This window comes from Anabrus simplex, chromosome 14, assembly GCF_040414725.1.
Source record: "Anabrus simplex isolate iqAnaSimp1 chromosome 14, ASM4041472v1, whole genome shotgun sequence".
NCBI lineage: Eukaryota > Metazoa > Arthropoda > Insecta > Orthoptera > Tettigoniidae > Anabrus > Anabrus simplex.
The window spans coordinates 90,347,678-90,370,103 of NC_090278.1; the positions used below are offsets into that span (position 1 = coordinate 90,347,678).

Below are 22,426 nucleotides of genomic sequence, written 5' to 3' on the forward strand. Positions count from 1 at the left end.
AAGAACAATATCTTACAGGGCAAAGATCAGGCACTATATCATGGTTATTAAGTCAAATTACGGAAGCAGTTGGCTTTGTTTCTCAGTATTTCTCCCACAGAGTGCATATAAGTTGTTAGATTTTTAGAATGTTTACATTGTTGGATGTCATGAGGAACACAGTGGATCCTCATGTCAAATCGTCTTTAATGGAACATAGTACGTTATGGCACAGCACATCGGTAATGGCTTCTACTTGTAATAGGGCACCCAGTAATACATAGTTATGAAACTGCCACCTAACAGGCAATTCTGAGACTTGTGAATGACATTGGCATTTTCTTTGCTACTTTTTACGATTTGCTTTACATTGCACCAACAATGGCGACAATGGGATGGGAAAGAGCTAGGAGTGACCGGGCGTAAATTAAGGTACAGCCCCAGCATTTGCCTGGTGTGAAATTGGGAAACTAGAGGGAACCATCTTCAGAACTGCTGACAGTGAGGTTCGAACCTATTATCTCCTGAATGCAAGCTCACTGCTGTGTGAGCCTAACCACACAGCTAATCTCTCGGTCTTCGGTATTTATTTACCATTCTCTTACTGTGGCACCTGGGTAAGGATGTAATTACTTATAAGGAGTGTCTGAAAATAAGTTACGAAAAATTTATGGTCATCATAAATCCGATAATATAAGAGAGAATCCATTATCCATTTTTTCTTAAACGGTTTGATTAATCGCCAGGGGTAACTGGTTCATATCTCTTATCTCCTGTGATATTTTGCACTGAATTTGCAAAAGAATGTTAGTGGTGAGCAGTGTTAGTACTAGCACTGAAAATTCCCAAGAAAAATGCACACGATATGCAGTAATGATCAGAATCGCTACTAGTAAACGGAGTACAGACATGAGCACCTGACTGGAGACTGCACAGTATCGGCTGTACTGTGCAGCTGGAAAGCAATACAGTAGAGTGCATTGCACGACTCTACACAAGTAGGACATCGGGAAAGACAAATTTAAAATGTCATTTTCTGTAAGTTTTTAAGCTTGTGCTATATGTTGAGTGAAACACGCTAAAAAACAAAGCAAAAAAATGTTTATCACAATTACTATTTAATTGTGCATTAGAATTTATAACAAGGGCATGGCACAAGGTCAACCCAAAAACCATAAAAGTTGGAAGCTCCAAACAAAATTTAAGTTTAAACTGTTTAGGATTTGCTGATGACCTTGCTCTATTGTCCAACAATATTCAGGAAACTCAACACCAAATTAAATCTCTACAGGAAATAGCACAAAAATAGGTCTTAAAATATCCTTTGAAAAAACTGAGATCATGTTTACACATCCCCCACTGAAAAATAAAATAACAATTGATGGGCAAGAAATAAAAATTGTTGATAAACTTACATATTTAGGAGAAATGATAACTTATAATCTTAATGAGAAACCAGCTTGGCATAACAGAATAAATAAATTAAAGAAAGCAAATTATATTACCAACACTACATAAGTAACAATAAAAAAGCTTAAATTAAGAACTAGTGGAAATTGTTCATAAAAAAAAAACTTATTGATACTAGCAAAATTAAGACATTAATAAAACAGTCACTCAGCCAGAAATAACTTATGCTAGTAATAATAATAATTTTGTGTGGCTATTTCTAGTTGACTGTAGCCCTTGTAAGGCAGACCCTCCGATGAGGGTGGGCGGCATCTGTCACGTGTAGGTAACTGCGTGTTATTGTGGTGGAGGATAGTGTTATGTGTGGTGTGTGAGTTGCAGGGATGTTGGGGACAGCACAAACACCCAGCCCCCGGGCCACTGGAATTAACCAATGAAGGTTAAAATCCCTGACCCGCCCAGGAATCGAACCCGGGACCCTCTGAACCGAAGGCCAGTACGCTGACCATTTAGCCAACGAGTTGGTCGGACACTTACGCTAGTGAAACCATCTTTTAAACCACTGATACAGCTGAAACAGATAAAATACTTAAGACAGAAAGAGGAATAAGTAGAACATGCATAAATAAATAGTATCAAGTTAATGGACAATGGAGAATAGCATCAAATAAAACAGTTTATAAGGAAATTGAACCAGTTTTGAGCACGATTAGGAAAAAACGTACATCATTTTTTGGACATCTTATCAGAACACCTGACACCAGAATTAGCAGAACAATAATTGAAAAATTATGGAGAAGTAAGACCAAGATTAAATGGATCACGGAAATTAAGGAGAATATTAAAGAACTTCAAATAACAAGAGACGATCTCAAAAACAAAACAGAAAAAATTAAGATACTTCAAGACGCATACACCAGGTTACAGACCAAGATCAATAAAAGGTCTAATGGGAGGGTATTTTCAAAAGAACAAAGGAAGGCAGAATCTCTCAGAATGAAAAAATAGTGGGCTGATAGGAAATCAAGAAATCCTTTGTATAATTGACCAGAAGGGTCCAATGTAGGGTATAAAATGTAAAATAAATAAAAATAAATAATGTTCACAGTATGTACGATACATAAACAATTAAGAGAAATCAATTATCACTAAACATATCTCCTCAATGGCCTAAGGACTCTAAAGTCGAGCTGTAAAGGCCTGGGCTGTTACCTCAAGAAATCTAAATAACGTAAAGATGTTTGGCATTAATAGTGGTGTACATTTCTGAGCAACACCTATCAAAACACAATAATAACATACATAACTACCTTGGACTTAGTTTTATTAGCCTATATCCTAGGATACTCTGTTTAATACCTGCCAAAACCACAGGACGTGCTTGCAACATTTACTTTTATTACATAAGTTTTGTTTCATCGGTACGTCATTCTAGTAATTATTCTGCAGTGTGGTGCACTTTGACATGCACGAAAAATACTGTGTTTACTGATATGCTTCAAAAACCAAATGCACTGTTCTCACCTGAAACGCGGATGAGTTTTAGTACTAGGATTTCAGATTTGTATGCCAGTCAGTTCAGGATACCTTAGTGCATGATAATCAGATAAAAGACGCTACATTATCTGGGCATGATGATCAGAAGCTGCTCCGTGATACACCACTGGTGAGCGGGGGACACTTCGGTATGCTTACGGTACCGCATCACCTAAGGTTATCAAGCAAGAGAGGTTAGGCGGTCACACGCTGGACGTGCTGACACAGAAGTTGCTCACGATTGAACTTACATTTCTTTATCACAGTTAATTGTGTCCAGGTTCTGCCTTGTCAATACAATTCAGACAGTATTATTTAAACTATCATTTACTTACATACACAAAAAGACAATACAACAATACAACAATATTAAAAAATTCAAACATGAAAATCTTTCAATAATGTCCCAATTCTATGTGATGTATTAATATAATTAATTAATTATTATTTTCATCTTGTCCACAATCTGTTGCCACATAGTTCATTCTAAATAAGGTCGTTGATACATGTGATTTTGCTAACAAGCTGAAGAAGAAAATTTGGTTTTCTCGAAACATGTACTTGTGTATGTGTGTGTGTATGTAAGTAAATGACAGTTTAAATAATAATATATTCTGAACTGTTATTGACAAGGCAGAACCTGGACACAATTAACTGAAATAATTGAGTCAATACGGACCATTTGTGGCCATCATGGTCAAGTTACTAGATATTACATTTCTTTGTCAATTTTCCGGTGAGTTTTCACTAGAAGGAAATAAAATGCGCTAGAGATCGATTTTTGTTTCAGAACACTATGTCCTCTTACAATTTCCATAATTTATTTTCAGACACCCTGTATGGTGGCAGCCAGCATGTTAATTACTGTAATCATAGAACAATGCCTGCACCACCTTATCCAAGAGTCAGGTGTACCCTAATACATAAAAGGTAGCACAGCCTGTTATTACAGAGTCTACAAGCATGGACACTACATTATTAACGGAACACTTACAGGGGCTGGTGCACCGTCAAGTTGTCGCCCACCGTGGTTGGACACTTGTATGGCCGCAGCACCCATGTTGGCACCAATGATAGCATCCTCTGCTGTCAGGATACCCTTAAGCACCAGCGGTAATCGGGTGATGCTGGAACAAGCACACCAGATCTTTACTAGGTCAGATCACAAATAAAGATATACTGAATCAAGTTGATGAAAGTTGACCAGAAGAAGAGGGAAGAATGCCAAACCAGATTGTAATGTTTGATAATAAGAATAATATGGAGATATCACGCAAACAGCTCAAGGAAGCGTGTGGATACCCAGAGGTTCCGAGAATCTTAAACCAAGATTGATAACACATGTATTTTAAACCAGCAAAACACAAATAGAAAAAAGGAGGAGGACCGATAAGTTGCAAAGAGTGAATAACAACACGCTGATTTTAATGCTTTATAAGGCGAGAGAACACTGACCATAAAGAGCCACAAGAAGTTAGAAAACAAACGAGAATTAAACATCAAAAGCACAATTTAACAAAACTGAACAATATAAAACTAAAGCTAAACAATAAAATAAAAAATAAAAAAAATAAAAATGAAATGGCATATGGCTTTTAGTGCTGGGAGTGTCCGAGGACAAGTTTGGCTCGCCAGATGCAGATCTTTTGAAGTGACACCTGTAGGCAACCTGCGCGTCGTGATGAGGATGAAATGATGATGAAGACGACACATACACCCAGCCCCCGTGCCAGCAAAATTAACTAATTAAGGTTAAAATTCCTGACCCTGCCGGGAATCAAACCCGGGACCCCTGTGACCAAAGGCCAGCACGCTAATCATTTAGCCATGGAGCCGAACACTAAAGCTAAAGGTTTCCACCTATTCAATACTATTTATACTATACCTTATAACTTGTTAGAGACCATCATCAGTCAAAATCAATGAAAATTAAGACAAGATATGAATTATAGATAAAATTTATGAAGCAAGCGTGTGTTGTTGAAATTCAGTGCAAGACAAGTAAGGATTTGGATACTGATGCAAGTGTAATGGACTAGTATAACCTGGAAACAATTCTCTAACCCAGGGGTAAATAATGAAACTATCAAGCAGCTGCTGCTGCTGCTTTTTTAAAAAATTATTATTATTATTATTTGTTTTAAGTGCGGAGAAGCCGGGCATAGGGCGGTAGGTTGCAAAGCAAATCCGAGATGCATAATTTGCACAGACATTAACGTTGACGAAGCTAATCGAAGTCATGTACTTGGCTCAAAAGCCTGCACAGCGTTTCGTGAAGCTCTTGAAAAGGCTAAAACTAGCAGTAAATGATGAAGGTTATTCAGGCAAATATGCACAGGAGTAGAACTGCCAATGATCTTTTGACGCAGATGACCTTTGAGATAGGAGTAGACGTATTTCTTCTCAGTGAACCTTATCAAGATAGAGACCACCCAGGATGGTTCATGGATAATTGTGGGACAGCTGTAATTTGGATACCAGATTTGGGTAGATGCCCAGTATCAAACCAAGGATGCGGAAACGGTTTTGTTTGGGTCCGCACCGGTAGATATACTTTAGTGAGCTGTTACTTTACGCCAAATGAGTCAGTATTTGAATTTCAGGCTAAGCTGGACGGCCTAGAGGACGTATTACAAGGTTTTGACAACGGTTTAATCGTGGCTGGTGATTTCAATACCCAAGCACTAGAATGGGGTATGCCACAGTAGGACTCTAGAGGGTGCCGAACTATGGAGATGGCCGCTAGGCTGTGTTTGATGGTCACTAATATTGGAAATGTGCCAACTTTTCGACCACCGGGCTGTAGAGGAACCATACCGGACGTGACTTTTTTATCTGAGGACATCGTGTCGAATATCAATGACTGGCGGGTGACTGAAGAATACACGGGAAGTGATCACCAGTACATTACTTTTTGTATTCTTCCTGAAACTTCACAGATTAATATTACATCGTATGAACCAACGCGGTGGAATATAGAAAGTATGGACAAAGAAAAATTTCTTGCAATCCTAAGAAATGAAATGGATAGTATAACAGAACAAATATGTTGTTATAAAAGGAAAGAAGCTGCTGAGAAATGTGTTGAGCTCACTATGGAGCTTATTTGGAGAGCATGTGATCTTTCCATGACTCGTAAAACATCGCGAAACAAGAAGCGTTCAGCGTACTGGTGGACCAAAGATATTGCTGATCAGAGAAGACGTTGTCTGCAACTTAGACGGAAGGCACAGAGAGCACGAGTCAGCCAAGAAGACACCTCACTCACAGCTGAGTATAAGTCGGCGAAGAAAGAATTGAGAAATGCTATCAAAAAGAGTAAAGTCGACAAATGGTGGAAAATGGCTAAAGAAGTGGATGACGATCCATGGGGTTTAGGATACAAGATCGTTATGAAGAAACTTGGAAGTTTCTCGAACCCGATCATGGACTCAAATGCAATGAAGGATATTGTGGATACATTATTCCCAGATCATCCTGAGAGGTCTGCTGATGATGATGATGATGATGACTTCATAGATGATGTGCCACTTTTTACACGAGAAGAATTGACGAGAGCAATTAGGTCCCTTAGAAATAAAAAGGCCCCAGGACCAGATAGTATTCCAGCAGAGATATTAAAGCTGATAGCAGATTTCTGTCCACAACTATTGCTGAAAATGTACAATAGCTGCCTGCTATCGAGGGTGTTCAGTGTTCGCTGGAAAACAGCTCGGCTAGTTTTAATAAGCAAAGGAAAATCTGGGGGCTATAGGCCTTTATGTATGCTGGATACTGCTGGTAAAGGATTAGAGAAACTTTTGCAGCCAAGAATACTTTCAGCAGTTCAACTAGCTGGGGACCTCTCCGATCGTCAACATGGTTTTCGAGGAGGGCATTTGACAATCGATGCAGTATGGGAAGTGTTGAATACAGCTAAAAGGGCATAAATGGGTAATCATCACTCTCAAAAAGTGACACTCCTTGTGACCCTTGATGTTAAGAACGCTTTCAACTCGATCAGTTGGAATGACATATTGGAAGCGCTTCAAAATACTTTCAAACTACCGGAGTACCTCATGCACATAATGAGAAATTATTTGAAAGATCGTACTCTAGTATATCACACAGAAGATGGGCAGAGAGTGAAACAGCTCACAGCTGGTGCAGTACAAGGGTCCATCTTGGCCCAAATCTGTGGAACATAGTGTATGATGGGTTGTTGAGGTTAGAGATGCCGGAAGACACAATGCTAGTGGGCTATGCTGATGATATAGCTGTTTTGATAGTTGCTCGAAATTTGGAGTTGGCTCAGTTTAAGCTAAATCAAGTAATGCGACGGGTGAAAGATTGGATGGTGAATCACAGATTACAGCTTGCAGATCATAAAACAGATTGTTCTCTTGACAAGAAAAAGAATCACGACCGTCATTCCAATGTATATTGGACAAACAGAAATCGAAACATCTAGAAGTATAAAGTATCTCGGAGTGACACTTGATACCAAACTTACTTTTTGGGATCATATCAAATGGGTGACAGATAAGGCGGTGAAAACAACGATTGCGCTGAGTAGATTAATGAGCAACGTTAAAGGTCCGAAGTCTAGCAAACGACGACTTCTGATGTCGATAGTTCACTCGACACTTCTACATGGTGCCAAAGTCTGGGCTGAATCTCTGAAGTTTGAAAAATACCGGCGAAGGATAGCTGCGGTACAGCGGAGATCAGCTTTGCGTATTACAAGCGCATATCGCACAGTATCCGAACCTGTGGTCCTTATGATAGCAGCGGTAGCACCAATTGATTTACTTGCCGTAGAGAGACAGGAGGTCTGGCGAACTCAAGGAGAGCTCGGAAAGAAGCGTGCTAAGGAGCTAGCTTATAGGCAACGAATGGAGTGGTGGCAGCAAAGATGGGAGGAAGATCCTCGAGGAAAATGGATTAAGCGGTTGATACCACGCCTAGCTGATTGGGTTGCCCGAGCTCATGGCGAGGTTAACTTGTACATTACGCAACTATTGACGGGTCACAGATACTTCCGGAAATTTCTACATAGAGTAGGTAGAGCGAGCGACTCGGCGTGTATTTATTGCAATGATATAGACAATGTATTTCACACATTTTTCGTATGCTGTCATTGGTCAACTCAGAGAAGATGTTTATATACTGAGCAAGGAGAGCTGACGCCAGAAACTATTGTGCAGGCGATGCTACGAAACCAAGAATCTTGGGATCAGATAGCAGTATATGTAGAAGGCATCCTGCGTCAGAAAAAGAGAGATATGAATGCTCATGAACGGCAGTAAGGAGAAATAAGGAAGAAGAAACCTAAGAAATTAGCACGACACCGCCCTGAAGTAATGCGAGAGCGGTTCTGGGGCGGAGATATACGTTGTGGGAAAAGGGTGTGTGGGTTTTAGTGAGTAGGAATCTCACACGCTTGTAGAGAAAAAAAAAAAAAAATTATTATTATTATTATTATTATTATTATTATTATTATTATTATTATTATTATTATTATTATTATTATTATTATTATTAGTCCTCTAGTGAGCACGTACAACTATTATTAGCATTGGTATTCTTCATCTTCTTGTTCTTCTCATCTTCCCAAAACTTCCTCATCCTTTCACTATGGGCCTGTCGTCTTTCTTGTGTCCACACATTTTTGATTTTCAAATTTCTTGCCATCAGTTTCTTGGCCGCAAATCCGTGGGTGTTGATCTTTCGTCTATATGAAGTCCTTGTGGTTTCCAGTGGGTCAATGTCGACTCCTGTGAGATCTTCCTGGGTAAAATTCTTTCAAGAACACAACGGAACGAACACAACTGTATAAACCTTCAACCTAATGTTTCATCCATACAATTGGAGAAGCTCCAATTTACACTTTGGACAATTTCTAGCCATTGTAATTTTAATTGCTTCCTTGTCACAAATTCTGGGTTTTAATTAATGTACACATTGTCATCATCATCTTCCTTCCAAGTATTGGGCCAAGTGACCCGTTACGGTCTTGCATTTTACTTTTTGCAAGACTTGAAAGCAATCAAATGTCCTTCCGACGGGTTGCTAGCCTGAAGGAATGTACACATTGTAAACTATGTAAATATCACCTAAAGCACAACTTTTTGTAAACATTTTTTTAGCATAGGACCATTGTATTTAGTTTTAAGTTCTAATGTTTAATAGGTTTAAAGACTTGACCTTAAGATTATTATTAGGCTGAAGATGCCCAAAACTTGGGCAAAACATGTTCCTAATTAGTGTTTGTAATTCATGTAGGATTTAATCACTACAGAATATAATTGAATTGAATAGGTGGACACAGTAAATTTTATTCTTGAAAGAATTTTACTTATTGTTATCTTCAATCATCATCATCATCATCATCATCTGTTTATCCTCCAGGTTCGGTTTTTCCCTCGGACTTAGCGAGGGATCCCACCTCTACCGCCTCAAGGGCAGTGTCCTGGAGCTTCAGACTCTTGGTCGGGGGATACAACTGGGGAGTATGACCAGTACCTCGCCCAGGCGGCCTCACCTGCTATGCTGAACAGGGGTCTTGTGGAGGGATGGGAAGATTGGAAGGGATAGGCAAGGAAGAGGGAAGGAAGCGGCCGTGGCCTTAAGTTAGGTACCATCCCGGCATTCGCCTGGAGGAGAAGTGGGAAACCACGGAAAACCACTTCCAGGATGGCTGAGGTGGGAATCGAATCCACCTCTACTCAGTTGACCTCCCGAGGCTGAGTGGACCCCGTTCCAGCCCTCGTACCACTTTTCAAATTTCGTGGCAGAGCCGGGAATCGAATCCGGGCCTCCAGGGGTGGCAGCTAATCACGCTAACCACTACACCACAGAGGCGGACTGTTATCTTCAATACGGAACAAAATGAGATTAGTTACTTGTTACCTGTATCTTTTTGGGTGTCTATTAGCTAGCACACTTTAGTTTGTCATGTTCCATTGATAACGAAAAAGATTTCCTTGGTCAATCATGAGTCATTCATTCGTGCTAAATGCCTGTAGAGTTTCATACGTCTTTCGTGTGCAAGTGAAGTGAATCGCTCAGGCAATGAATAGAGTTCCTCCGAGCTTTTTTACATCCAAATGCCATCTTCAAACTTGGGTCAGAATATTTTTCCTCACTATCTGTCGTTCCATTTTCTCACTGTTTAATGATGATGTTTCAATTGCATAGAGTGCCTTTGGGAGAACAACAATGTTGTAGTGTCGGAGTTTGGCCTTGGTGGAAAGTGATTTCTTGTTGTAAATGTTCCAGGTGATTATATAGGCTTTACGTAATTTTTCAGCGCAGTTTTTGTTTGCTTCTCTTTCATTGCCAGTGCTCCCAATAATTTTACCTAAGTACTTAAACTGTTTTACTTGTGTGACGCGGTAATATTGGGTCATGAGTGGCACCAGGTTTAAGTTCTTGGAGTCCATGTACTGTGTTTTTTCGTAAGAGATGTGGTGGCCAGTTTTGACAGCAATCTCATGAAGCTTCTCGATGGAATGTCTGGCTTCCTCAGGAGTTTGGGTAATTATTGCTAGGTCGTCAGCGAAAGCAAGGCATATTATGTTGATCCGTTTAACTTTTGTTCCCATATGGATTCCAGGTACTTCTTTCTCCCAAGTTTTAATGACCTTATCTAGTAATAGGTTGAACAGGAGTGGGGACAGCCCATCACCTTGTCTAACACCTGCTCTAATTTCAAAAGGTTCAGAGATTTCACCCATTTATTTCATTTTAGAGGTTGTGTCTGTAAATGTTTGTTGAATTAACGTGGTTGTTTTGTAGTCAACGCCATATTCGCGGAAAACATTAAACAGGGCGTCACGATCTGCAGAGTCATATGTTTTTTTAAAGTCTACGAAAATGATTACTGTACGGTTTGACTAGTGATGTTGGAGAATCATCTTCAGGTTCCAGATCTGTTCCACGCAGGATCAGTGCGGTTGGAAGCCCACCTGGTATTCACCGATCTTGTGTTCTGTCTGGTGTTCCGATCTAGTAAGGAGAGCGCATGCAAGCACTTTGTTTGCAATTTGCAGAAGTGAGATGCCTCGGTTTTTATTTGGATCCGTCTTGTTGCCCTTTTTGTGCAGTGGGTGGATCAAGGCAGTTTTCCAGTCTGCAGATATGATTCCGCTCTCTCATATATTTGCAATGATGGCTTGTAGTCGATCAGTCAGGAGTTCACCTCCAATCTTCAGCATCTCGGCGATTACGCCATCTTCTCCTGGTGCTTTATTATTTTTGAGATTTAATATGATACTTCATACCTCATCATGTGTAGGTGGAACTAAATCTGGGTCTGAAACAGGTATGTGGAATTGCAGTTTCTCCGCAGGTGGTTCACAGTTGTGTAACTTCTCAAAGTGCTGTTTCAGGATGTAACAGATGGCCTTTGTGTTGGTCTTCAGTGTCCCATCAGGGCAACGAAAACAAAGAGTGGGTGGCTTGTAGTTGCTCAGTTCTTACCTAAAGGTTCTGTAGAAATTCCATGTGTTGTTTCTTTTGAAGTCGTCATCAACTTCTTCAAATGTTTTGAGGTGGTATATGCGTTTAATTTATCTGAGTATTTTGGACGCTCGCTTCTGGATTTCTGAAAATATCGTCCAATTCTCTGGAGTTTGGTGGCTGTGCCAATTCTTTCAGGCTCGAATACGTGATACCAGAGCTTTGTCACAGTCAGAGGTCCACCACCTGTGTTTCGGTTTCCGTGGGGGTTGGCCGAGTTTTCTTGACGATTCGTGGATGGTCTCAAGAAGTATGTCCCATGTTTGTACATTTGTTTGTAATGATTGCGCAAACTCTTGTGCATATTCTTTCAGATATTCCGGGTCATTCCATGGGATTTTAGGTTTTCGATACCTTTTTCGATCGGGTCTGAATCAAATTTTGATTTGTGAAAGATGGTGGTCCCACTCCACATAACCCTTGCATACTCTCGCATTCATAATTTCTGGGGAAAACTTTCTGGCAATTGCTACAGGGTCAATCTGATATTCGCCAATGTGATTGACTGGTGATTTCCATGTAGTCATTTTTCGTGGTGGTTTCTTAAAATGATGTGGACATCAGCTGGAGATTGACCATTCCACACACGTTGATTAAACAATGCAGATTGGCATTAGTCTTTCTGTGTGCCGAGAAATCTCCGATGATATGCCTGTGTTCTCGCTCTCTACCAATTTGTGCATTAAAATCGCCAAGGAGAATCTTGACATGATGCTGAAGGATCTTTGTAAGTGCTCATTCCAGATGTCACCAGAATTTCTCAACTTTGTTTTTATCAGGTTCACTGTTGAGGTGTGCATTCACTGTTGTGTAGGCCTTGTTGGCGCATTTAACTGTGAGTATGGAAAGGTGTTCCAAGGGTGATGTGAAGTCTATCACTGAGTTCTGAATACTGTTATGTACTAGGAATCCAGTTCCCAACATATGTAGGTTGCTCTTTGGTAGATTAATTGCAGGTTTTCCCTTGTACATGCGATATCCACAGGACATTACATGTAATAAATATCATGCTTTTTCAACTAGAATATCTACAAACTCACAATTTACAACATTTGAACATCACTTCAAATTTTGAGATGGTCCATAGTGATCCTATTTGAAACTGTTCTTCAACTTCTATTCACCAACTTCATATCCTCAACGTGTTCTACAACTTCACCATATGCATCTGACTTTCGTCTTTTATCTTCAAGATCATGATTAACTTCGGATCTCTCGACTAACATTGACTTTTATTCTCTCTTCTTTACTTTGATTATATACGATTTTTCGCCATCGTCTAATTATAACCGCCAGACTATCAACTTTACTTTTATGCAATCTTACTACTTGTTGTATAACAATCTGTTGTTTTATCCATTGCACTTATTTTAGCAGCCTTCTAATGTTAATTTTGTTAATACTTCCACTATTATATCTCATCACATTGTATTTTCAAACCATCATTGTTATTTTTAATGTTATTTTACTTCAAATCTCTTCAAGATTTTAAAATTCATTTCATTACTACATGTTATTTAGACGCTTATTTTTAATTTAAGGTTAAGACTATGGCTGATGATGCCTTCAGGGAAGGCGAAACATGTACCACTATTAGTTAACAAATTTATGTAAATCATCCAAGACTATTTTGTATTGATTAGGTGGTCTAATAAATAACTTAATGTTATTATTTCAATCAATATCCACAGGAGTCGAAAAGATCAGAATTATTATTATTATTATTATTATTATTATTATTATTATTATTATTATTATTATTATTATTATTATTATTATTATTTACATAGTTATGTACGGACTTTATTTGGTATAAATCATGGTCGTAACAAAACATGTGAGGTTATGTCATAACACGTCTGCTGTATGTATATTAATATGAGTTTATTTAATGTACACTGACTGACAGAGCAAATGCAACACCAAGAAAAAGTGGTTCGAAAGGGATGAAAGTTGGGGAAAAAACAGAGACGGCACGGACGAATAATTGATGTTTATTTCAAACTGATATGCAGGTTACACAATGCGCACGGCATCGACTCAGTAGGATGTAGGTCCACCGCGAGCGGCGATGCACGCAGAAACACGTCGAGGTACAGAGTCAATAAGAGTGCGGATGGTGTCCTGAGGGATGGTTCTCCATTCTCTGTCAACCATTTGCCACAGTTGGTTGTCCGTACGAGGCTGGGGCAGAGTTTGCAAACGTGTTCGATTGGTGAGAGATCCGGAGAGTACGCTGGCCACGGAAGCATCTGTACACCTCGTACAGCCTGTTGGGAGATGCGAGCAGTGTGTGGGCGGGCATTATCCTGCTGAAACAGAGCATTGGGCAGCCCCTGAAGGTACGGGAGTGCCACCGGCCGCAGCACATGCTGCACGTAGCGGTGGGCATTTAACGTGCCTTGAATACGCACTAGAGGTGACGTGGAATCATACGCAATAGCGCCCCAAACCATGATGCCGCGTTGTCTAGCGGTAGGGCGCTCCACAGTTACTGCCTGATTTGACCTTTCTCCACGCCGACGCCACACTCGTCTGCGGTGACTATCACTGACAGAACAGAAGCGTGACTCATCGGAGAACACGACGTTCCGCCATTCCCTCATCCAAGTCGCTCTAGCCCGGCACCATGCCAGGCGTGCACGTCTATGCTGTGGAGTCAATGGTAGTCTTCTGAGCGGACGACGGGAGTGCAGGCCTCCTTCAACCAATCGACGGGAAATTGTTCTGGTCGATATTGGAACAGCCAGGGTGTCTTGCACATGCTGAAGAATGGCGGTTGACGTGGCTTGCGGGGCTGCCACCGCTTGGCGGCGGATGCGCCGATCCTCGCGTGCTGATGTCACTCGGGCTGCGCCTGGACCCCTCGCATGTGCCACATGTCCCTGCGCCAACCATCTTCGCCACAGGCGCTGCACCGTGGACACATCCCTATGGGTATCGGCTGCGATTTGACAAAGCAACCAACCTGCCCTTCTCAGCCCGATCACCATATCCCTCGTAAAGTCGTCTGTCTGCTGGAAATGCCTCCGTTGACGGCGGCCTGGCATTCTTAGCTATACACGTGTCCTGTGGCACACGACAACACGTTCTACAATGACTGTCGGCTGAGAAATCACGGTACGAAGTGGGCCATTCGCCAACGCCCTGTCCCATTTATCGTTCGCTACGTGCGCAGCACAGCGGCGCATTTCACATCATGAGCATACCTCAGTGACGTCAGTCTACCCTGCAATTGGCATGAAGTTCTGACCACTCCTTCTTGGTGTTGCATTTGCTCTGTCAGTCAGTGTATAAACACGTAATTAGTAGTATAAAATTTATTATTACCTGTAATTACAAACATTATCATTATAGACTGTTATGCCTTTGAGCATTCAGTCTGCAAGCCTCTGTGAATTTACTAAACGTCGCCACAATCCTCTATTTGCAACTAGTGCTGAGGCCTCATTTAGTTCTATACCTCTCATCTTTAAATTGTTAGAAACTGAGTCTAACCATCGTCGTCTTGTACTTCTTTACCAGTAAATATGATGTATAAATCCAGCATAATGTGGTGCAACACAGGGTAATAGTCCAAAACAACGCAACTTGTCACTAGAATGGTATAGAAAATTCCTTTCATTGTAAATAGGTTATTGGAGACTAGAAATTACGAGAAATATGTTGTGTGATATTCTAGAAGCCTGGCCAGGCAATGTAGGAGGGTAATCCCAAAAATAAGGTCTCCTAGTTTTTTATAAATACAGAACTCTGTTCGTGTGGCTGTTGGTCACAATACTGTGAAGAGTGTTTCCCGTGCTCGCATATAAACGTGCACACGCCGCGCTGAGGCACTCAGTCTTGGCTTGGCAGCTGTTGAGAATGGAGCTCCTGTTGGATGTTACCACCAAATGCGAAGTGTGTGCAGTTATTCGGTTTTTGAACGCAAAAGGTAGTGAACTGATTGAAATCCATTGCCAATTGACGGAAGTGTATGGTGAAAAACATATCAGATGTAAGGCTTTTCAGGCATTTGCTCTATTAACCAGCGTTTGGTCTTAGGTCTGACACTAGACTCATCAGAGTGGGATGTGTCAGACCCTACCCACTGACGCTGGGTGTATGCAGGTGAGCTTATCAGAAGCCTTATATGAGGCACAGTCTGATAACTGCATACGGGAGATATATCTCCACAATGGAATTATTGCCCGCCTAGCAATTCCGAATGGAAAATTCTAAATTCCCGTAGAGGAAATTAGATATTTTTCACCAATAGAGCATGTCAAAAACATATCAGATGTAAGGCTTTTCAGTCGTTTGCTCTATTAACCAGCGTTTTGTCTTAGGTCTGACACTAGACTCATCAGAGTGGGATGTGTCAGACCCTACCTACTGACGCTGGGTATATGCAGGTGAGCTTATCAGAAGCCTTGTATGAGGCACAGTCTGATAACTGCATACGGGAGATATATCTCCACAATGGAATTATTGCCCGCCTAGCAATTCCGAGTGGAAAATTCTAAATTCCCTTAGAGAGGACATGCTCTATTGGTGAAAAATATCTAATTCCCTCTACGGGAATTTAGAATTTTCCATTCGGAATTGCTAGGCGGGCAATAATTCCATTGTGGAGATATATCTCCCATATGCAGTTATCAGACTGTGCCTCATATAAGGCTTCTGATAAGCTCACCTGCGTAATTATTATTATTATTATCGTCCGAAGTGAGGACATATTGTATTATGTGACAGTGTTTCCGTTTTGTTTTTCTGCAGTGCCACAAGGTAATGCGTGTGCTTCTAATTTCTGTTTGTTTTTCTCAGTGCATTTATTCTTGCCGATTGACATTCTACCTGCGACACGTTCTTTCTTTACGTTATGTGGACTTGCTTAAGCTAGCAATTGGTGTTCTTGAACGTTTTTCAACCGACTTTTCTTCCATATTCTTTATATTCAGTGTTGTCTTTCCTTTCTTTCTGCAATTTCGTCTGTTATTTGTAACAATTGTCAGTGCACGTTATATTCATTTCCTACTCGGTATGTTGTGAACTTGACTAGTGCAGTGCTTATGTTGTCAGTGCATTGATGCCCAATGGACTGTATGAACTCTTGCTCCAATACGCTACGATGCAAACATGTTTCTCTTCGTTGTATATTCATCATTTTGTTACCCTATTCTGTACCTATCTGTATAACTGTGTATCCTAATTCGTTATCCTCCTACTTTTCCCCTACGTATGTCTATACATACCACTAAACATTCAATTTTCTTTTACATATATATATTGTACACGGCCTAAGAGCTACTTTGTATAGCTGACGGCCCGCCTACTCATAGGGTAGGAATGAAATAACCTTCTAATAAAATAAATACTCACCTGCATACACCCAGCGTCAGTGGGTAGGGTCTGACACATCCCACTCTGATGAGTCTAGTGTCAGACCTAAGATGAAACGCTGGTTAATAGAGCAAACGCCTGAAAAGCCTTACATCTGATATGTTTTTGACATGCTCTATTGGTGAAAAATATCTAATTCCCTCTACGGGAATTTAGAATTTTCCATTAGTGTATGGTGAGTAGTGCATGGATGTCAAAAATGTTCATAAGTGGTGTAGAGAGTTTGCAGCCAGTCGGACTGAAATTCACGACGAACAAAGGAGCGGGAGACTGTCAATTTCCGTCGAGACAGTCCTGAAGGTTGAGCAAATCATTTGTGAAGATCGGCGGATCACCCTGGATGATCTCTGCACTTTGGTTCCTGAAGTTTCCTGAAGCGCCGCTCACAGAAATTTAACGGAAAAGTTGAAATACCGAAAGGTGTGCGCAAGATGGGTGCCACGCATGCTGAATGAAGACCACATGCGGCAACGAGTTGAGTCTTCCCGCGCATTTCTTCAAGGCTTTGCAGCCGAACAGGACAACTTTTTGGACTCAATTGTCATGGATGACGAAACCTGGGCGTTCCACTTTACACCTGAGACGACCAAGCAACAATTACGCCAGTGGCGGCATCCCTCTTCGCCAAAGCCGTGGAAATTCAAGCAAACACAGTCTACCGGTAAAGTCATAACAACTGTGTTTTGGGATCGAAAAGGGGTATTGTTGGTCGACTTTATGCCCGCTGGGACCACTATTAATTCTGACTGGTACTGTGAGACCCTGAAAAAACTCAGACGGGCAATTCAGAACCGGAGAAGAGGAATTATGAGAAAGGGTATAAACATTCTCCATGACAACAGTCGCCCGCACGTCGTGCAGCAAACCGTTGCTCTCCTGCAACAGTTTCAGTGGAACATCATCACCCACCCACCCTACAGTACCGACTTGGCACCCAGTAACTATCACTTGTTCCCTAAGTTGAAAGATCATTTGGCTGGAAAGTGATTCAGCACTGACGACGAGGTGAAAGATGAGGTTCACAACTTCCTGAACAGCATGACAGCGAGCTGGTATGACATGGGAATACAAGAACTGTCACAGCGTCTACAAAAATGCATCGACGGAAATAGTGATTATGTAGAAAAATAGCTAAATGTTCAAGCAGTGAAATGATGTAAACCACTGTAGAAATAAACAGGTCTATGTATTTATAAAAAAAAAAAAAAAAATAGGGGACCTTATTTTTGGGATTGCCCTCGTGTATAAAGAAGCAGTCTTGGGAGTTGAAGTTAAAGCTGTTGGTGAGAGTTGCTAGTGAAGGTCATTAGTCAACGATCTGAACTTATGTTGTGATTTTGTTGTGTTGGTAGTTGGTTGATGTGTTTTACTAGTGCAAGGATCATGTGTGTATAATATGTATACAACTGACAGCATTTCGTGTGTGTGTCTTTGTGGTTACAACAAGTTAAGACAAGACATGAATTATAGAAAAAATTTATGAAGCAAGTGTGTGTTGTTGGGATTCAGTGTAAGACAAGTACAGATTTGGATGTTGAACACTCATCACAATCACATGTCTTCTGCAAGTTTGAAGAATGCACTTCACAGAAGACCAGGTGAAACACTTAACCCTGACAGTAACACGTCTATAAATATCGCTTTAGTTACACCACACGTTTCGAAGACGTGTCACTCAAAGCCTACTATTTAAAGTTACATTAAAGTTACCAGATGAAATGAACAAGGAATAGAGGTGGTGGAGGGGATAACTCTCCCCTCCTTAAGAGGAATAGAGGGTCGCCATTAGACCTATCTGTGTCGGCGCGACGCAAAAAGAGGAATAGATGGCATTCATTCGTACAACACGTCAGAAAAACGTATGGTGTTACTGTCAGGGTTAAATAACTAGCACTTCAAGAATCTTCTAAAATTCAGTTCAGCTGAAACAAGTGTGAACAGAATAATGGGAAAGTGTTGAGATGTTCATTTGTTTCCAATATGGAACACGACCAAAACTAGTTTCAATTTTTTTTTTTTTTCAATCAATACTGATCTGCATTTAGGGCAGTCGCCCAGGTGGCAGATCCCCTATCTGTTGCTTTCCTAGCCTTTTCCGAAATGATTTCAAAGAAATTGGAAATTATTTGAACATCTCCCTTGGTAAGTTATTCCAATACCTAACTCCCCTTCCTATAAATTAATATTTGCCCCAGTTTGTCCTCTTGAATTCCAACTTTATATTCATATTGTGATCTTTCCTACTTTTATAAACGCCATTCAAACTTATTCGTCTACTAATGTCATTCCACGCCATCTCTTCGCTGACAGCTCGGAACATACCACTTAGTCGAGCAGCTCTTCTTCTTTCTCTCAATTCTTCCCAACCCAAACATTGCAACATTTTTGTAACGCTACTCTTTTGTCGGAAATCACCCAGAACAAATCGAGCTGCTTTTCTTTGGATTTTTTCCAGTTCTTGAATCAGGTAATCCTGGTGAGGGTCCCATACACTGGAACCATACTCTAGTTGGGGTCTTACTAGAGACTTATATGCACTCTCCTTTACATCCTTACTACAACCCCTAAACACCCTCATAACCATGTGCAGAGATCGGTACCCTTTATTTACAATCCCATTTATGTGATTACCCCAGTGAAGATCTTTCCTTATATTAACACCTAGATACTTACAATGATCCCCAAAGGGAACTTTCACCCCATCAATGGAGTAATTAAAACTGAGAGGCCTTTTCCTATTTGTGAAACTCACAACCTGACTTTTAGCCCCATTTATCAACATACCATTGCCTGCTGTCCATCTCACAATATTTTCGAGGTCACGTTGCAGTTGCTCACAATCTTGTAACTTATTTATCACTCTATAGAGAATAACATCATCCGCAAAAAGCCTTACCTCCGATTCCACTCCTTAAATATATGTAACTTTTTTAAGGTTACAACAAATAGTATTGAAAAGGTGGAAACCTTTAATTTTTGCTTTACATTATATTGCTTTTCAATATGGAATAATATGAAATTTATTACCTATGAAAATTGAACAAGTCATAACACCTGAAAAAGAAAAGAACCCAAGAGAATAAAAGGAAAGGAAAGTTTGCTAGTGGCTTTACGTCGCACCGACACAGATAGGTCTTATGGCGACGATGGGATAGGAAAGGGCTAAGAGTTGAAAGGAAGTGGCCATGGCCTTAATTAAGGTACAGCCCCATCATTTACCTGGTGTGAAAATGGGAAACCACGGAAAACCATCTTCTGCCAGTGGGATTTGAAACTACTACCTCCCGGATGCAAGCTCACAGCCGCGCGCCTCTAACCGCACGGCCAACTCATCTGGTAGGAAAGGAAGGACAAAGGCAGGAATGAGAAGTGAAGAATTCATCTGGCAAAGCAAACTCATGGAATAAAAAGAGAACTATCACCACATGGTGAAAAGTACATGAAGTATTGATGGAAAATAATACTTAGAATATTCCAACAGTGAGTCGTCACACTGTTTCAGTTTCCAAAGTTTACATCAAAAAATTTCAATCACAGCACTTGCAGCCATTACGCAGTGAGAGGGGAATATATGATCCCTTGAGTAAAGGCGAGTCGACCGGGATCTCTCTCTCAACTTCGTCATGCCCTCATTTTTGCGGCTGGGTGGCTCTCTTCTCGTCTTCGCCTCAGCCGGCCCAATCAATAATAACTAGGCAGACGCCTTGTTGGCTGTCGCCTCCCCACCTACCATGTACGCTGTTGTCATCAAGGGCGTGCTCGAACATTATGCGAACGAACTCATCAGCTATGAATTATGTCACTACAATCACGTTATTCCCCATGAGGTTGTTCGGCTCCACGACAGCAAGTCTGGTCAACCTGCTCCGAACGTCCTGATCGTCGTCAAAGACTTAACCGACTTCCAGCGTCTACTTAAGGACGGGGCGCTCATCAGCAGCAGGCGTTATCCAGTGGAGTCTGCTCCGGACGCTCTCCTACATCAACTGCGTTATCCTGACCGTCCTGCCCATCTGGAGTCCGCGCCGTCAATACAGCTTCCTACTTCGACTTCCACTTCCATCACCACTACAACTTCCGTCACTACCTCTGCATCCGCTTCTTCTGCTTCTAGTACATCTACTACGGCTAGCCACTCCTCTCCCGTACCATTAACGACTGTCACTTCCCCCTCGACTCCTCCCTCCCACAACCAACAATCCTCCTCAACAGTTGACCGGGAAACCGCTAGTCCTCGGACTCGACGTCCCCTCCCGTCATCCAGTTGTGTCGTCCGCGGCGTGGATCCTGCTTTTCCGGAAGAAGATATCCTGCGTGAACTTTCTACGACCGGCATCACCGCTCATTGTGTCACCCGTATCAACAACGATAGTGGCCCTACCTTCATGGTTCGACTTCACCTTCCTAGTGATGCTGCAGTCCATCAACTGGTCACTTCTGGCGTCCGCCTTCGACGTCGGTATCATCGTGTGGAATATTCACGCTCCCCTCCTATGTCGCCCCCCACTCCCTCTTCCGCCTTCACACCTCGTCCACAATCAGTCCCGCCACCCACCCCCCCTCCACCGCAGGCTGTGTATTCATCTCCTCCTACGCAACCTTTTTTTCTTTCGCCCTTTCCAATTCTAGACCTTCTCTGCCTTCTTGCCACTTCTATTACTAACATTTCCACGACCGTCTACTACCTTCTATGCTACCACTACAACCAATCTCCTTCCTCTGTGCCTTTTCCGTCCGCCTACCCGGTCCCTCCGCCCTATATGTAATCCTTTTCGCTCATTCTTCACACAAACGCCTCCTCTGTTCTCTCTCCGTATGCGTAAACTTCTGTAAACTTCTGCCATTAGTCCTTGGTTCCCCTGCGCTAGACCCTTTAACCTTCCTTTTACGTATGTCCTACACATACACTCTATGATTCTTCATTCGTGCACAATTTCCCTTCAACTGGCCGAAGAGCTGCTTCGTTCAGCTGGTGGCCCGCCTTCCCAACTGGGAAGGAGTGAACCAACCTTGTGAAAAAAAAAAAAAAAAGGCGAGTGATAAGAGACTGACTGGGCTACGAGAATCCAAGTTCCGAGAATTTAGAAAATCTTTTGCTCACCGAATGTCTTCCTTTGAAGTCCAATAATAAAGATGGAAATAGCGCGTGATCAGCACGCAGCATAACTGGATCCTCAGCACTTGACACACATCACAATCGAACCTGGACTGAGGAATAGATGGAAAAGTCTCAATTTATATAGGGAGTGTTGAAGTGTAATACTCTCTCTCTGCAACTATGCAAGTTTCATCACAATTCTACATTCCTATCTTCTGCTGCCACCTTACTTTGCAACTGCTGTGTCGCTGCCTTCGCTACATACTGCCTTGCAACCTCTACCCATGGATATGTCATTGTTCCAGAAAACACTGGCTCTCTCTTACCAATGCTTCCAGATATTTCCATCATGCTATATAACCCGGGCTCCACCCCTCACAAGTCAGTCTCGCATCGTTACGGCATGGTGGAGCACCGAGGACCTGTGCGCCCTCTTATTATTTGGCTATTACTGTCTTGGCCTTTTACATTGTGCAACTTGGTGAGCAAGAAAATCACTATACTATTTTGAATTCAGAC

General features: G+C 41.5%; 1 protein-coding gene across 1 annotated transcript in view; it reads right to left on the reverse strand.

Annotated features, from left to right (window-relative positions):
- Window positions 1-22,426, reverse strand: part of Hao (Hydroxyacid oxidase) — a 40,485-nt gene that overhangs the window by 12,259 nt on the left and 5,800 nt on the right. The window contains exon 6 of the mRNA XM_067158261.2: window positions 3,920-4,052. Within this exon, the coding sequence (XP_067014362.2) occupies window positions 3,920-4,052 (133 nt within the window). The remainder of the gene's footprint in view (window positions 1-3,919; window positions 4,053-22,426) is intronic.